General features: G+C 44.1%; 1 gene segment (V, D, J or C); it reads right to left on the reverse strand.

Moving 5' to 3' along the window:
• Window positions 1-38: 38 nt before the first annotated feature.
• On the reverse strand, window positions 39-562 carry LOC128584932 (immunoglobulin lambda variable 4-69-like). The segment is given in 2 exon segments: window positions 39-380; window positions 490-562. Coding segments are annotated over 2 exon segments (366 nt in total).
• Window positions 563-17,629: the final 17,067 nt, after the last annotated feature.

Consider the following 17,629-nt stretch of genomic DNA (forward strand, 5'->3'; position numbering starts at 1 on the left):
AACACAGAGCAAGACCCTGAGCAGGCTGAGGTTTTTGTCCCACTTCCTCATCTGCCTGTGTCACTGTGAGTTAATACCAGAGTCCCAGGTCTGACAGTAATAATCAGCCTCATCCTCAGGCTGGAGGCTGGAGATGGTCAAGTAGCGGTCAGCCCCAGAGCTGGAGCCTGAGAAGCGGTCAGGGATCCCGTCCCCCTTGCTGCTGGTTCCAGAACTGCTAAGATACATCAAGTACCGAGGGGCCTTCCCTGGCTGCTGCTGGTGCCATGCAATGGCATAGCTACTGTGCCCACTGTCCAGGGCGCAGGTGAGTTTGACCGAGGCTCCCAGGGAGGCAGAAGCAGAGGGCGGCTGAGTCAATGCAAGCTGGGAGAGGGACCCTGGAAACACAGACACCCGTCATGGCCTGGAGGAAGGACGAGAGGGAAGGAAAGTCCAGGCATGAGTGTGGGAAGTGGGCTGGGGGTGGATGTTGACATCCGTCCTGACCTGTGCAGTGAAGGAGGAGGGTGATGAGGAGTGGGGTCCAGGCCATGGTGCAGACACCCAGAGCTCTGCTGAGGCTGACACTCTGCAGGTCTCTCTTATCCCCGCTCCAGCCCCAGAGTAGATAGAGGGACCCTGCATGCAAATGTGCTGCTCTTGCCCTGCCCAGCCCAACCCCACCTGAGCCTGTGTGAGCCACAGTGACTGGGTGTCACTTATGAGAGGGGGGTTGGGCTGGGCTTTTCTGAGACTCCCCAAGGGCCCAGAGTACACTCTGCTGCTGGTCCCAGACAGCCCTGAGCAGAGTCTAGGGCCAGGTGTCTGTGTTCCCAGCCGATCCCCCAGAGAACCCTCAGTGACAGCCCCACAGCGCCCCTTGCTGACCACATCCAGGTCCAGCGTGTCTGGGACCAGATTCCAAGGGGTCCTGACAGAGGCTCCTGCCCCACCAGGACCTTGACCACTGCCCACTCCCTGCTCAAGGGCAGAGCGAGGCCCCTCCTCAGTGCAGCTCCTGTCTCATCTCAGTCTGTATCCTTTTATTTGAGTCTCCACAGTGGGGATAGGACACACAGCTCACCCCACATTAAGGGGAGGGGCATCTCCTTTACAAACTGTACAAGAAATAAGATGCACATTAGCTGAGAACAGGACACTTCAGCCATGAGCCCACTTCCCAGGCTGCTCTTGAAGCCTGTTTCTCTCTCCCCTGGATTCTCTCCTGCCCTTGGCTTGCAGCTGCACAAGTCTCTTCTCTGCCTCCATCAGCACCTGACATTCTCTCTGTATCCCCTGTCTTCTCACGACCACCTTATTAGGAAACCAGGCCCATCTCACCAGGAGGTCACCCTACTAATGGATGATCTCAGCTTAACTAATTTCATCTGCAAAGACACTGTCTTATAAATAAGGTCACCTTGGGAAGTACCATGGGTTAGAAGTTTGACATATATTGCCAGAGTGACTGATTTAAATGTAATATTAAGGAGGAAGGATCTTTCTTTAAAAATTTATATTTTTAACGTTTTTGAAGACCATTACATAATATGTGTCTTGTACTAAAATGAAAGTTAATAAATTTAGTGTACTAATATACAAAAAAGGTTTCTTACTTTTCTCTTAGTCAGAAATACACCATGAGAGATGCTTATTTCTGAAGCAAGGGTGTCTGAATTTAGTCTTTAAATCTGATCCACGTATTCCTATTGTTTTTCAAACACGGAATAAATTCTGAAGAAATGCTGCAGGTCTCTGGTATCCCCCTCCAGCCCCAGAGGAGAGAGAGGGGCCCTGCATGCAAATGTGCTGCTCTTCCCCTGCCCAGCCCAACCCTCCCTGGGCCTGTGTGCAGCCCCACTGGCTGGTTGTAATTTCTGGGAGGGGAGTCTGGGCTGGGCCTGGCATGAGGCTTCGGAGGAATTCAAAGACTAAACAGCTACTGAGTGCAGTGAGCCCAGGGTCAGGAATGTGGATTCCCAGCTGAGACCTACAGAGCCCTCAGTGACAGCTGAACATCGACCTTGCTTCCAAGGCCCAGGTCCAGCGTGTCTGTGACCAGATGCCAGAGGATCCTGACAGGGCTTTGGCCACTGCCCACTTCCTGCCCAAGGGCAGAGCAAGTCCCCTCCTCAGGGAAGCTCTGACTTCATCTCAGTCTTTATTCTTTCCTTTGAGCCTCCTCAGTGGAAACAGGACACACAACTCTCCCCACATTAAGGGGACAGGATGTCTCCTGTTCAAACTCTACATGAAATGAGATGCGCATTAGCTGAGAGCAGGACAGGTCAGCCATGATCCCACTTCCCAGGCACCTCCTGAAACTGGGTTTCTCTCGCCCCACTGGATCCTCAGGAGGTCACACACAGGGGACGGAGTGGGGAGTGTCTCAGGGATAAAGGAGCAGGCCAGGGGCCCACTGGGGTCACCAGGAGTGAGGAGAGTCCCAGGGAGGAGGAGGAGAAGGTCCTCACTGGGGGCTTCTTCTGAAGATCAGAGAAGTACAAGAAAAATAGAGGATGTGAGTGAAAATTTCTTACAAGTCCATATCTTTTCTTAAGCAAATATTTTAGCAGTTAGTTGAAGAGGTCAAAGGAGAGGAGGGATGTTGAATGAAAGGGAGAGAGACCCAAAGGCTGAGAAGGAGAGTTGTGAGTCAGAGAGAGGGACAAGGAGAGGCAGGAATAGACTTCACTGTGGATGGGGTGGAGGGAAAACCAGTGGGGGGACTGGGCAGGAGCCAGAGGTGGGGATTGGGGTGTGTTTGCTTTCATTCCAGTCTTTTTCCTGTGTAAAGTGGAGCCTCTCCCAGCTCCTCAGCTGTCTTCTCTGGTCTTCTTCCTGCATGAACTCAGAACCCTTCTTTAATCAAAATTCTTTACTTCTCTTTGGAGAGGGTTCTTTTCTGTTTTCATTTGCTAGTGGGTCTCCTTCTTGTTTTCCACCATTCTTACATATTTGGTGACACTGAGGCATATTTGTGGAGGTCTGGGGGAAATCAACTTTTATAAATGCAGAATCCCAGGCCCCACTTCAGTTGCCCCGAGTCAGAGTCCACATGTGACAGGATCCCAGGTGATCCCTGTGCCCAGGAACGTCTGAGAAGCTCTGGTCTGACAGAGGCAGGGAGGCGCTGGCGGGTTTAGTGAAGGACTGCTCCTCATGCCTCTGTCTGCTCTGCCTCTCGCCAGTGTGTCCAGGAAAGTACTATCCTGTTTCCCAATTTTTTTTTTTTTATTAAATCATAGCTGTGAACATTGATATATTCATGGGGCATCATTCACTAGCTTCACAGACAATTTACCAAGTTTCACATATACCCTTGTAAGATGCACCGCTGGTGTAATCCCACCAATCCCCTTCCCTCTACCAACCTCCCCTCTCCCTCCCCTCCATTTCCCCCTTCCCCCTATTCTTAGGTTGTAACTGGGTTATAGCTTTCATGTGAAAACCCTAAATTAGTTTCATAGTAGGGCTGAGTACATTGGGTACTTTTTCTTCCATTCTTTAGATACTTTACTAAGAAGAATATGCTCCAGCTCCATCCATGTAAAGATGAAAGAGGTAAAGTCACCATCTTTCTTTAAGGCTGCATAATATTCCATGGTGTACATATACCACAATTTATTAATCCATTCGTGGATCGATGGGCACTTGGGCTTCTTCCATGACTTAGCAATTATGAATTGGGCTACAATAAACATTCTGGTACAAATATCTTTGTTATGATGTGATTTTTGGTCTACTGGGTATATCCCCAGTAGAGGGATTACAGGATTGAATGGCAGATCTATTTTTAGATCTCTAAGTGTTCTCCATATCTCCTTCCAAAAGGAATGTATTACTTTGCATTCCCACCAGCAGTGTAAAAGTGTTCCCTTTTCTCCACATCCACGCCAACATCTCTGGTCTTGGGATTTTGTGATATAGGCTAGTCTCACTGGAGTTAGATGGTATCTGAAAGTAGTTTTGATTTGCATTTCTCTGATGATTAAAGATGATGAGCATTTTTTCATATGTCTGAAGGCCGTGCACCTGTCTTCTTCAGAGAAGTTTCTCTATAAATCCCTTGCCCAGCCTGCGATGGGATCCCTTGTTCTATTCTTGCTAATGCGTTTGAGTTCTCTGTGGATTCTGGTTATTAAACCTTTGTCGGAGACATAACCTGCAAATATCTTCTCCCTTTCCGAGGGCTGTTTGCTTGCTTTACTTACTGTGTTCTTGGCTGTGCAGAGGCTTTTTAGTTTTATCAAGTCCCAGTAGTGTATTTTTGAAGCTGCTTCAATTGCCTGGGGGGTCCTCCTCATAAAATATTGTCCCAGACCGATTTCTTCAAGGGTTTTCCCTGCACTCTCCTATAGTATCTTTATAGTTTCATGTCTTAAGTTTAAATCTTTGATCCAGTGAGTCTATCTTAATTAATGTTGTAAGGTGTGGGTCCAGTTTCAGTCTTCTACAGGTTGCCAGCCAGTTCACCCAGCACCATTTGTTAAATAGGGAATCTTTTCCCCACTGAATGTTTTTAATTGGCTTGTCAAAGATCAAATAACGGTAAGTAGCTGGGTTCATCTCTTGGTTCTATACTCTGTTCCAGACATCTACTTCTCTGTTTTTGTGCCAATACCATGTTGTTTTGACCACTATCGATTTATAGTATAGCCTGAGGTCTGGTAGCATGATTCCTCCTGCTTTGTTTTTATTTCTGAGTAATGTCTTGGCTATTCGAGCTTTTTTCTGATTCCATATAAAACGAAGTATTGTTTTTCAAGATCTTTAAAGTATGACAGTGGAGCTTTAATAGGGATTGCATTGAAATTATATATTGCTTTGGGTAGTATGGACATTTTAACAATGTTGATTCTTCCCAGACATGAGCATGGTATGTTTTTCCATTTGTTAATATTTTCAGCTATTTCTTTTCTTAGAGTTTCATAGTTCTATTATAGAGATCTTTCACATCCTTTGTTAGATAAATTCCCAAATATTTCATCTTCTTTGTCACTACTGTGAATGGGATAGAGTCTTTAACTGTTTTTTCAACTTGACTGTTGTTGGTATATATAAAGGCTACCGATTTGTGAATGTTGATTTTGTAACCTGAGATGCTGCTGTATTCCTTGATCACTTATAAGAGTTTTGTAGTAGAGTCCCTAATGTTTTCCAGATATACAATCATATCATCTGCAAAGAGTGAAATTTTGATCTCTTCTGACCCTATATGGATGCCCTTGATCACCTTTTCTTCCCTAATTGTGGTGGCTAAAACTTCCATTACAATGTTAAAAAGCAATGGAGACAATGGGCAGCCTTGTCTAGTTCCTGATCTGAGTGGAAATGATTCCAATTTAACTCCATTCAATATGATATTGGCTGTGGGTTTGCTGTAGATGGTCTCTATCAGTTTAAGAAATGTCTCTTCTATACCGATTTTCTTAAGCGTTCTGATCATGAAGGGATGCTGGATATTATCAAAAGCTTTTTCAGCATCGATTGAAACAATCTTATGGTCTTTGTTTTTTAATTTGTTTATGTGCTGGATTAAATTTATATATTTACGTATGTTGAACCAGCCTTGAGACCCTGGAATAAAACCGACTTGGTCATGATGTATAATTTATTTGATGTGTTGCTGGATTCTGTTTGTTAGGATCTTGTTGAATATTTTTGCATCTATATTCATTAGTGATATTGGTCTATAATTTTCTTTTCTTGTTGGGTCTTTTCCTGGTTTGGGGATCAGGGTGATGTTTGCTTCATAGAACGTGTTAGGTAGTCTTCCTTCTTTTTCTACCTTTTGGAACAGGTTGAGCAATATAGGTACTAATTCCTCTTTAAAAGTTTGGTAGAATTCTGACGTGAAACCATCTGGTCCCAGGCTTTTCTTTTTAGGGAGGCTTTGTATGGTTGATGCTATTTCTGAACTTGATATGGGCCTGTTTAACACTTCCACTTGATTCTGGCTAAGTCTTGGAAGGTGACGTGCTTCCAAGTATTGGTCAATTTCCTTCAGATTTTCATATTTCTGAGAATACAGTTTCTTCTAATATTCATTAAGGATTTTTTGGATTTCTGAGGAGTCTGTTGTTATTTCATCTTTCTCGTTTCTGATTGATGAGATTAGAGATTTTACTCTTTTATTCCCCTTAGGTTGGCCAAAGGTTTATCTATTTTATTGACCTTTTTGAAAAACCCAGCTTTTTGATTTATTGATCTATTGTATTATTCTTTTGTTTTCAATTTCATTTAATTCTGCTCTAATCTTGGTTATTTCTTTTCTTCTTCTGGGTTTGGGGTTGGAATGTTCTTCCTTTTCCAGTAGCTTGAGATGTCCCATTAAGTTGTTAACTTCCTCTCTTTCTGTTCTCTTGAGGAAGGCTTTCAGTGCTATAAATTTCCCTCTTAGAACTGCCTTTGTGGTGTACCAGAAGTTCTGATTGTTCGTGTCTTCATTGTGGTTTTGTACCAAAAAGTTGGCGATTTCTTTCTTAATCTCATCTCTGACCCAGCTATCATTCAGCATAAGTGTTTTTGTATGAGTATGCAGATTACTGTTGTTACTCAGCTCAAGTTTTATTCCATGGTGGTCCGAGAAGATGCTTGGAATAATTTCTATTCCTTTCAATTTACTGAGGTTAGACTTGTGACCTAAGATGTGATCGATTTTGGAGTAAGTTCCATGGGCTGATGAGAAGTATGTGTATTCAGTTTTGTTGGGATGAAATGTTCTGTAGATGTCTGCTAAATCCAAATGTTGGATGGTTAGGTTTAAATCTAAGATTTCTTTGCTCAGCTTCTTGTTGGAGGATCGATCCAACACTGCCAAAGGAGTGTTGAAATCTCCAACGATTACGGAGCTGGAGGAAATCAAGTTGCTCATGTCTGTTAGAGTTTCTCTTATAAATTGAGGTGCATTCTGGTTGGGTACATAGATATTAATAATTGAGATCTCATCATAGTGAGTATTACCCTTAACAAATATGAAGTGACCATTCTTGTCCTTCCTTACTTTTGTTGGTTTAAAGCCTATTGTATCTGCAAATAAAATTGCAACACCTTTTTTTTTCTGATTACCATTTGCCTGAAATATGGACGACTATCCTTTCACCTGAGTGTGTATTTGTCTTTTAGGTTAAGATGTGACTCTTGTATGCAACAGATATCTGGCCTGAGTTTTTGTATGCAGTCAGCTAACCTATGCCTCTTTAGAGGACAGTTTAAGCCGTTCACATTAATGGAGAATATTGATAAGTCTGGTGAAGTTTTGGGTATCGAGTTCTTCAAAAGTCCAGTGGGCATTTTTAATCCTTTCGCCAGTGTGGAAATTGGAGTTTGATCTGAAGTTTCTGACCGAGTTTACTTTTGTCGTATTGGATTGGGTTGTTCATTATGGAGGATAGATCTGAGAATATCCTGAAGAGCTGGTTTGGTTATGGCAAATTTCTTCAACATATGAATGTCATTAAAGTATTTAATTTCTCCATCATAAATGAAACTCAGTTTAGCTGGATACAAGATCCGGGGTTGAAAGTTATTTTGCTTTAGGAGATTCAAAGTCGGTGACCACCTTCTTCTGGCTGAAAAGTTTCAGCAGAGAGATCTGCAGTCATTCTAATATTCTTCCCTTTGAAGGTAATGGTTTTCTTTCTCCTGGCAGCTTTGAGGATTTTCTCCTTCATATTAACTTTAGTGAAGTTAATTATGATATGCCTTGGGGATGTCTTATTGGGGTTGAGTTGTGCTGGGGTTCTGAAGCTGTCTGCTATCTGAATTTCAGAATCTCTAGGCATGTCTGGAAAATTCTCTTTCATAATTTCATGCAGAAGGGCCTCTGTGCCCAGTGAGGCCACTTCATCTGTTTCTGGAACTCTTATGATTCGGATATTCGCCTTGTTCGAATTATCCCAGAGCTCTCTGAGTGAGTGATCCATTTTTGCTCTCCATTTCTCTTCCTCTTTGAGAGTTTGGGAGTGTTCAAAGGCTTTATCTTCGATGTCAGAAATCCTTTCTTCTGCTTGCTCCATTCTTTTACTGAGGGATTCTACTGTATTTTTCAGATCTTTGAGGGCTGCAAATTCTTGCTTCAGTGTGTCTAAGTCTTTGGTGGTTTTGTCTTTAAATTCGTTAAATTCTTGACACAACTTTTGAATTTCTTCTCAAATTCCTAATTCCACTTTGTTAATCTTGTCTGCAATCCAAATTCTGAATTCGATTTCTGACATCTCAGCCAGTTGTTTATGAATGGGATCTTCAATTGCATCTGCCATATCTTTCCTTGGGGGGGTTTATCTATTCTGGTTATTCATGTTACCAGAGTTTTTCAGCTGATTCCGCCCCGTGGTTGTTTTACTCCCTCTGATTTTTTTCCCCTGGGGCTTTGTCGAGGGCCCGTACAGTGTTGTGGCCTGAGAAACTGGGGCCCTGTCTGGTGTGGTGGGGCTAAATGGTTCTGCCTTTTTTCAGCTGGTTACTGTTCCACCCTAGTAAAACAGATACTTTGGATTGAAGTCTCAGCTGTGGAGAAATATCAGCAATAAAGTCACCCCGCCCCCCACCGGCAAACAATTGGAAAAGAAATATCAAACCTTCCTACCACCGTGCACCTAGGGCACCACCTGATTTGTCCTCGGGTGATTGGTTCAGTTCAAAAATGTCCAAATAAATTGTCTCAGTCTGCACCTGTCTTGGGTGAGAGAGTTTAAGAGTTCTCTGGGAACTGGATCACAGGGGTCTGCTGACTATTCTGGTGTGGCTTGCTCCAGTGCTGCGTGGAGTCAGGAGAAGCCACCCAGCCTATAAATTAGTCTGGGAAGGTTGCTGCCTCCTTTCCCACCTTGCACCACTTCACACCCAGTCACTGATAGCCCTGCAGTTGGCTGACCCAGTTGCCTGTGGTGAATCGGTACTCCAGGAGTTTGTACCTGCCTGAATCACAAGGAAGTCTGCCAGGCTGCTGCGCTCTGCCTCTCTCCAGCAGGAGGAGGTGAGGCCTGACAACCTCGGGTGCTAGATGAAGGTTGAGGAGTTTTCACTCAGGTCCAGTCTCACCCCTGATTAATGTTACTGACAGAACAGAACAGAACAACTCTGCGTTTCCCCTGCAGAAGAGAAGCTGAATTGAGTTCCAAATCAGCCTGTCTTTCCTCTTGTATTGTCTATAGGCTAACGATCCCCTGAGGGCCAGGTGCGTCTTAGGTTTAGTAAAGCGGACCTCTGGGTCAGCCCCGCCCTGGGAGTTTCCCTGGTTTGCAAGTTTATGTTGCCTCAGGCAAACTCAGAGTCTCTGGTTGCCCAGGGAGACAGGGGGTGTGGCTTCAGAATATTATGTAGTGAGCCGTATTGCTAGCAAAAGAGGGCTGCTGCCTTATGGCTCAGGCAACCGTTGCTCCGGTGTACCTCTCCTACGGCCAATCGTCCTCTCTCCACTCTGTACCCCAGAGTCTGCACCGACAGGCTGCAGCCCAGCACTGTCTACACCCCTCAAGCTGTCGCCCAAGAGTCTGGACCCCTGGGGGACAGGCCTCCAGACCTTGGAGCGAGAGCAGAGGGGAGTGCAGGGAGCGCTGGAAGCCTGGGGTTGTGGGCAGAGAACACACACAGCTTTACACAGTTTTATGCCTGGCCATATTGTCACCAAAAGACGGCTGCCGCACTGTGCCTCAGGGAACTGCCACTCTGGTGCGGTCCCCTCTCTGCTGTACGACCGGGACTGGCCTCCAGACCCCAGTGTGAGCGAAGGAGAGCGCTGGGAGCTCAGAATTCCAGGTAGAAACCATATACAGTTTATACAGTTTTATGCCTGGCAGGAGGACGCCGTGGCACCCCAGTAGGGGAGGTAGGTCCAGTTTTTAGAGGGTCTGTCCTGTGGAGTGTAGTGGGAGGAACTTTGAACTCTGCCCGGTTGTTTGTGGGGCACTCTGAGCTGTTCTCATGGGGGAGGGGACTCCCGTCCACTTGGTGATGGATTTTGTACCTTTTGTTTGTATCCTTGTGGTCGCAGCTCGCCTCAGCAGGGTTGACGTGCGTTCTACAACCTTCTCTCTTAGTGCAGCTCAAATCCACCAGGTTACTTGCTGAATTTTTGTCCTTTAACTCTCCTTCTGAACGGGAGCATCTGTGGAAAGCTGGCTTCAGTCAGCCATCTTGTCTCCTCCCCCGAGTCTATCCATAAATGAACCCCAGTTCATAAACTGGGGTGTAAAATTTGTACATCTGACAGTCTCAACATGCCTATTTCTAAGACGCAATACTTCCATAACAAAATGCTATCACAATGCCAACAGGTCATAAAGTGAATACTTTTTTCTAACACTCAACCATTCATCACCCCATAAAATGAATATTTTTAATCCTATAGTTATTTATTTTTATTTATATTCCAATCCAGTACCCACAGTCCCAACCCTTGCTTGTATCTCTCTGGGTCCACACAAGCCTCAGCAGACCCTCCAAAGAAGTGGAGCCCCAAACCATAAGACTCTTAGGGCCCCATTACCCTATCCTTTCTTGGCCCCTCTTCCCTACCTTTGGCCACTCAGGTCGATTTGTAAGTGCACCAGACCAATCTGGCTCAACTTTTATATAACAAACTGTGAACTGATTTTTCAGTTGCCATGGATATTAAGGTTGATGGTCAAATAACCCAAGCATGCCCAGATGAACCAAGTGTGCAACCATACGTGGAACCTAAGTACTTGAACTAGACCGAGGACGGGACACTGAATTAAGAAGCAGACACGGTATGGCAGAATCCAGGATCCAATCAGATTGATCCCTGGCATCACCCCATGGCAAGACCCAATAAGATCACTCCCCATTACCCTATCCAGATAACAGAGACAGATTTAAGTTGTTTTTTTTTTTTTCCTGTCTCCTTATGAGACAACATGCAATAGCTCTTCTTTTCTAAAAGGCCAGGATCATAATATTGGCTTCAGTGTACATAGCGCAGAGAGCCAATTGATGGTTCTGTAACAACTGGAGAAGAGGCTTTAAAAGAAATCCATAGTCAGTTCTGGCTCCTCTTAGCATCCTAAGAATGCAGGTATGAAAATGGAGTATCTTTAAAGGTATGTTTAAAAATTGGTTTAACATTTCAAATTTGGCTGTTCGAATGGCACATTTTTACAGGCTTTACAAAAGTAATTTAGTGATGTGAATCAAGAACCTAAAACTTAACAATTAAAAGGACTGGCCTAGGAATACTACTTTTTTTGGAGGAGGTGGGGAACAGAGTCTCACTCAGTCACCCTGGGGTTGAGTACTATGGTGTTATAGCTCATAGCAACCTCAAACTCTTGGGCTCAAGTGATCCTTTTGCCTCAGCCTCCTGAACTCAGACTACAGGCACCTGCCCCAACACCCAGCTATTTATTTTAGACACATGGTCTTGTGCTTGCTCAGGCTGGTCTCAAACTCCTGAGCTCAAGCAATCCGTCCACTTTGGCCTCCCAGAGTGCTGAAGTTATAGGCATGAGCCACAGTGCCTGAGGAATACCATTTTTTAAGGAAATAATCCAAGTTTTCAAGCATAAAGATGTTCACCACAGCATTATGTATAATAAATAATTATCATCTACCAAAATGTAATAGTAATATAATAATTTGAAATAATATTGCTAAGATTACATGTTAATTTGTAGCAGAGCTGATGATATAAAGCAAAAAAGTTTGGAACACTGACTTCTGCATACAGTATGAAATAGGAAGAAAATATAAACATAAATTTCCGTGGGTCATTGGACTGTAGGTGATACTTTTGTTTTTCATGTATTAAATATATATAGAAACATTGTCTTTGAAGATAAATTGCACAGAAAAAAGGGTATCAGGAAAAGGGAGAGGGAGAGCTAGAGGTGGACAGGTTGCAATTTTATACATTACTGACAAAGTGGTATTTGAGAAGAAAATTGACCAAACGAGGGAGTGCACATACAGGATATCTGGGGAAGAGCTTTTCCAGCAGGGGGAAGAGGGATATGCAAAGGTCCTGAGGCAGGAGCAGGCCTGTTGTGGTCAAGGAACAAGGAGAAGTCAGTGGAGCTAGAGTGGAAGGGGGAAGATGGGAGCAGTAGACAGAAGCTCGAGAGGTGCAGAGGCTGCACCTGTGGGACCTGCTGGCTGTGGGGATCTGTGTGATTGAATGAGGGGGAGCCCTAGCAGGTGGGGAGAAGAGGAATGACATTTATGGGCTGAGGATTGAACAGCCTCCGGGTTGTGGGTGGAGAAATATGGATTGGGATGGCGGAGGCATCCCATGACTGCAGTCCAGGGAGCTGACAAGTGGGGACTGGACCAAGTCAGAAGGATGCAGAACTGGGTGTCCACGTATAATGTCACAATTTCAATATACCAGGGATAAAGAGGACATCCTAAAGGCTTCCGGGATTGGGTAAGTGGGAGAGATAAGAATTAGATTGCCTTGTGCCTCACACCAGGAAAACCAACTTCTGGAAAATAGTAGAGCAATTATTTCAAACTTGATTCTTTTTTTTTTTTAACCAGTGTCTGATTTATTCCCAGTTATATCAGCAGTCAAATAAAATCACAAAATAAAAATCTGTTTGTTGTGAGGACTCTGAAACTTTCATCTCGCAGATGTTACCTAAAATAAAAACAAACAAAAAAACCCTCACATTTTTCCCAGGATATGATCCAGCCAAGATCTTCCTTACACTTTGCAGAAGCTACGTAGGAGTGCAAAGGCAGATTTGTAAATTATGTTCTCTGCTCCCTGTCCTTTTTCTTCCCACCATTGGCTCCATCTTTATCTTCAGCAAGGGAACTCACACCACCCATACAGAAACCAAAGTCTACAAGTCTGTGTTCCATCCAAGCCCACATCAAGCAGGCTTCTACTGGCTGGTCCTCAGCTCTCCCAAGAACTGTGATCTGCCTGAGGAGGTAGAAGCCAGAGAATAGACCTGCACATGCTCTGGGAGTGGCCTAGGGGCTAGGTGGACAGGGAATTCTTGACTTTCATGCCCACAGTCCATAGTCTTGAAGGAGAGGAGATGAAGTCTGGGTAGGTCCCATAGACTCTTCACTGCCTACGAAGGAGCTAGAAAAAAGCCAAAGCAGGGACTTATCACATCTGAGATGCACAGTAGAGGCCCATTTGCCCAAATATTGGGGTGGCTAAGGCTAACCACATGAAAACTGAATCCAAAAGCAAGACATAGAACACAATAAGGAAACAAGGAACAGACAAATATATCACGGACTTAGAATAGACCCATGCGTAAAGGAGCTTAGCATATGATAATTATAACAACGTTGACTAAAATTATCATGTATTGAAAGCTGAGTATGTATGATATTCTCATTGATTTCATTTCATTTATGGGAAAACTAAGGCTCAAGTAAAATTTATAGTTCACAGGACAGTGCCATAACCATATTTCTTCATGCTGCTCTAGTGTATGCTAAAGGTAACCGTATTTCATAGGATGAAAGCAGTGGCTCAAGCCTGTAATCCTAGCACTCTGGGTGACGAGGCAGCAAGATCACTTGAATTCAGGAGTTCAAGTCCAGCCTGAGCAAGAACAAGACCCTGTCTCTACGAAAAATAGAAAAATTATCAGAGCAGGTATTCTGGATGCTGAGGCAGTAGGATCACTTGAGTCCAGGAGTTTGAGATTGCTGTGAGGTAGGCTGATAACATGGCACTCTAGCCTGGGAAAGAGAGTGACACTCTGTCTAAAATAAATCACTGAATCAAAACATAAATAAATAAAGTATTTGAAATTAGTGGTGACTGGATGAACTTTCAGTAAATAATGTTGGGAAAACCCTGTCTTAGATTTGTTCAGGTAACCTGGTTTCTATAGCCTCAGTGGTTTTACACCATAAGAGATCATTTCTCTCTCTCCGAAACCTAAATGGGTGTTCTGTTCCTGATTGGCAGTGATTTGGGGATCACAGTTTCTTCTATCGTAGCCCCACCTTTAAAACTGGCTTTCCCAGGTACATGGACATCTGCACCAGGCACAAGGGGAAAGATTAGTGAGGATGGCGGTGAGAGCTTTTTATGGATCAGGCCTAAATGGAATTCCCACTTTCTACCCACATTCCATTGGCTGGAGCTCAGTCTCCTGGTCACAGTGAACTGTGGAATAGGCTCAGAAAGGTGAACGTCTGTACCCGGAGGAAAAAGGAGAAACGTTTCATCAAACATTTCTATCTATTTGGTAATAAAATTTTAAAATGGAGAGGAGGGGCAAGATTGCAGCCAACTAACAGCTTCCTTGCAACCAGGCATGTTGAGTCTGGGGAGACAAGATTCCAGGCATCTCTGGCTTGTGGGATCTGACCATAAACATCCCTTTGAGGACACAGGGAGTCATTGAGAGACTTCTGGACCCCAGGAGGAGGTCAAAAGCAGTGTAAAACTGGCAAGTGGTTGCATGTGTTCATTTAGTCTAATCCTACTCTCAGCTGTAAGTAAAGCGGCAGTGAGATTACAAACTGGAAAGGCCTTACCTGTGAGCTGTTTTGGTTTTTTTGGAATTGGCACTCAATTGAACTACCTTGGGAGAATTTGGACAAGAGTGTGGAGGACTTAGAGTATTGTCTTGGGCCCCAGACGGAGCTAATAGTGTTCATCCATGGACCACACAGAGCCATTGTGAGAAAAGTACCCTGTCAAGTTCTGCCCTCAGGGTTGCAGAGCAAGGATCAGGCGGGAGTTGTAATCTTGTGACTGAGTAGGCTAAAGGCAGGAACTGAGATCCCTTGCAGCCTTAGCCCTCGGGGGCACTAACAGCATAGCCAGTAAGAAATGACCAGGCTTTGGATATAATTTAAAGCCAGGCCTCTAGTGGTGTTTTTGAGTCACCCCTGGATTCACAAACCACGAGAAAATCCACCAAATCTCTAAGGAGTGATCTCCTTTAGCACATTTGCCAGACAAATGAGTAGTAAAGTTAGAAATATAGTGAGAAACCATCTCAAAAAAAAAGGAAAGAAAAGAAATAAATACTTAACCAGAGAAAGAAGAGCAGCAATCTTCATATATTTTTTAAACCTTCCACATAATTGGCTAAAAGCTTGATTGTTTTTTTCTTTCCTTTTTTTTTTTTTTTTTTGAGACACATGTTGCTCACATGTTGCTCTTGGTAGAGTCCCCTGGCATCACAGCTAATAGCAACCTCTAACTTTGGGCTCAAGCAATTCCCTTGCCTCAACCTTCTGAGTAGTTGGGACTACAGGCAGCTGCCACAATGTCTGGCTATTTTTTTTGATGCAGTTTTCATTGTTGTCCAACTGCCCCCTGGGTGGGGTTCAAACCCGCCAGCCTGGGTGTATGTGGCTGGAGGTGTAACCACTGTGCTACGGGTGCTGAGCCAAAGCTTGATTCTTTCAAAGGAAACATGCCATTTTCATTAGCACTCAAAAGCTCCTATTGTGCAGTGTTCTGCAAGTGTTTCTTTTTATCTCTTCTACCAAGTGAGTCAAAGGGACATGACATCCTACTTATTGCATCTATACTGTAAATTTTTGTATCACTTATATATTCTCTTATATTCTTCCTTAGTAATTTCTTGCATATTAGTCTTGGCATAGAAATAAAATTACTGACCTATGGGCAGGGATCATACCATTCGTGTCTTTTCTGTCTCTTTTTGGACCTAGAAGAGTGAGGTCAATAATGATCATTGCTGTGTCCTCAGACATGAAGAAGCACTCAGCACAAACTCAACACTTGGCTTCTCACTTGATCTCTCTTTCTCTCTCACACACACATACTCCTAATGAACAATTAAAATATAAATTGCGCAAAACTCAAACTCACTTTCATCTTTTCTAAAACATAGCCTATGAGGTAGTGCTGTTATACAGAAAATCAAGTACAACTGAGTGAGTAACTCTATAGGTTGGCACTTAAGAGAGGTTCTGGACGGAATTGGTGAATTTTGGAACTATAATTCCTACCTACTTTCTTTAGAAATAATGTCTCCTGCAGAAAACTCATTTATAAAGGAAAGCATTACCTTTTCTAGGTAAATTTAAGCTATAAAAGATATTGATTGCTTATGAAGAAAGACAGAGTCTGCCACACTTACAGTGACCAGGGCTATAAACAATGGCATCAACTTCTTCCAGCCGGGTTCCCTAAGCCGCCACCCTAACAGGACCCCACAGTGACAGAAGGCTCCGTGCTGGTAGCCTGGACTAGCTTCACTCACCTCGGGGAATTTCTTTTTCTGCACATATTCAGTGGTGGCAGCATCAAAATACTAAGACTAGCCCTCATTGAGGCTGTAAATCTTTCCTTTCTTCTTAATCTTGACATCTCTTTCCACCAAGAAAAATTCACCAAGAGCCTAGGAGGATGAACAGAGACAGCAGGAACAAGGGAGGAGCAGGAAACAGCAGCCAACAGCACCCTGCACAGCACCCAGGGCGTTAGTGGGTGAAGCCTGCTGGAGAAACCCGCGTTTGCTCTGGTCATTCTGGAGCTGGCCCAGGGGTGTTTTCATGAAACAGTCAGAAAAGACAGTGATAATTTGGAGCCTACACAGAGAGCTCAAGCAGTCACAGCATGAGAAGCAAAATAATTCAAAGGAAAGTGGCCCAGTGTCTCCTTTCTTTCCTTTGCCCCTTCCACTGGCAGTGAGGCCCCTCACCTACCAGAACTCTGACCATACATATGTCCCAGGTCCTCATCCCCAGATTAATGTTTTCAGGAGAATTGCACCATCAGCAATGAGAGGAAGAAGTTACATCAATGCATGAAGGATACTTTTTGACCATTAAATTGTGGGCCAGCTATGTTGTTTAATGATCAACACTCTTACCTGGGGGGAAAAATTCCTTCAGTCAGAAACTGGGTTCACGGGGCATAAGAACCAAGTTAGTAAAATCTAAAGGCATCCTCAGACTTCTTAATAAAATTGTACCAAGTGACCTGCAGTCACTGAGGGTCATGTGGTCAACACCTGCTGGGCATTGCTCCAGCACCCCTTAATCTAGTTCTAGTGGTAGCTGCCCCAAAGGATGTGACTAGCTGCAGAAATCACCTTAAACTCTGGTGACTCTCTAAGTCACCAGGAGGAACATCAGGGCCTGGAGCCCTGATCTATTTTGATGACTGTCAAAGACTTTAAGAAAATGAGAAACTCCACAGGTGACAGTTCACAGCTGGCAGCTAGAGCAAAAGGTTCACAAGGAACACTGAAGATACTTCCAGAATGGAAGGAGGCAAGGCCACTCTGATCATGTCTGAAATAAGACAATGACAAAGACACTCAACAATCACAAAAATCACTAAACATTCCTCTCTCTGCCTAACATCAGTGATGACGGCTCCTTCACCAATGAATCTCTACTCTCACTTTCATCTTCTTGCCTCCTAGATAAAAAGTATTAAGACATTCAATGATTAATTGCACCCACTTCCAAGTCACATCCAATCCAGAAGAGATCCTCTCTTCCTAAGATCCTTGAAATCACCAAGCCAACACCTAGGTGTCGAATAGGCCCATGCAGACCCTTCTCAGCACAGTGCCCCTGGTTCCTCTGGGGGCATCCCCCTGGCCCAGTGAGCCCAGCTTCTCTTTATTATAATTTTGCTCTTGATGGTCTTTGGTTCATGAGCTTTATTAACTCGCTGTGGGCTTCTGTTGCTTTGGAGCAGTTCAGCGCTGAT

This window comes from Nycticebus coucang, chromosome 4, assembly GCF_027406575.1.
Source record: "Nycticebus coucang isolate mNycCou1 chromosome 4, mNycCou1.pri, whole genome shotgun sequence".
Lineage (NCBI taxonomy): Eukaryota > Metazoa > Chordata > Mammalia > Primates > Lorisidae > Nycticebus > Nycticebus coucang.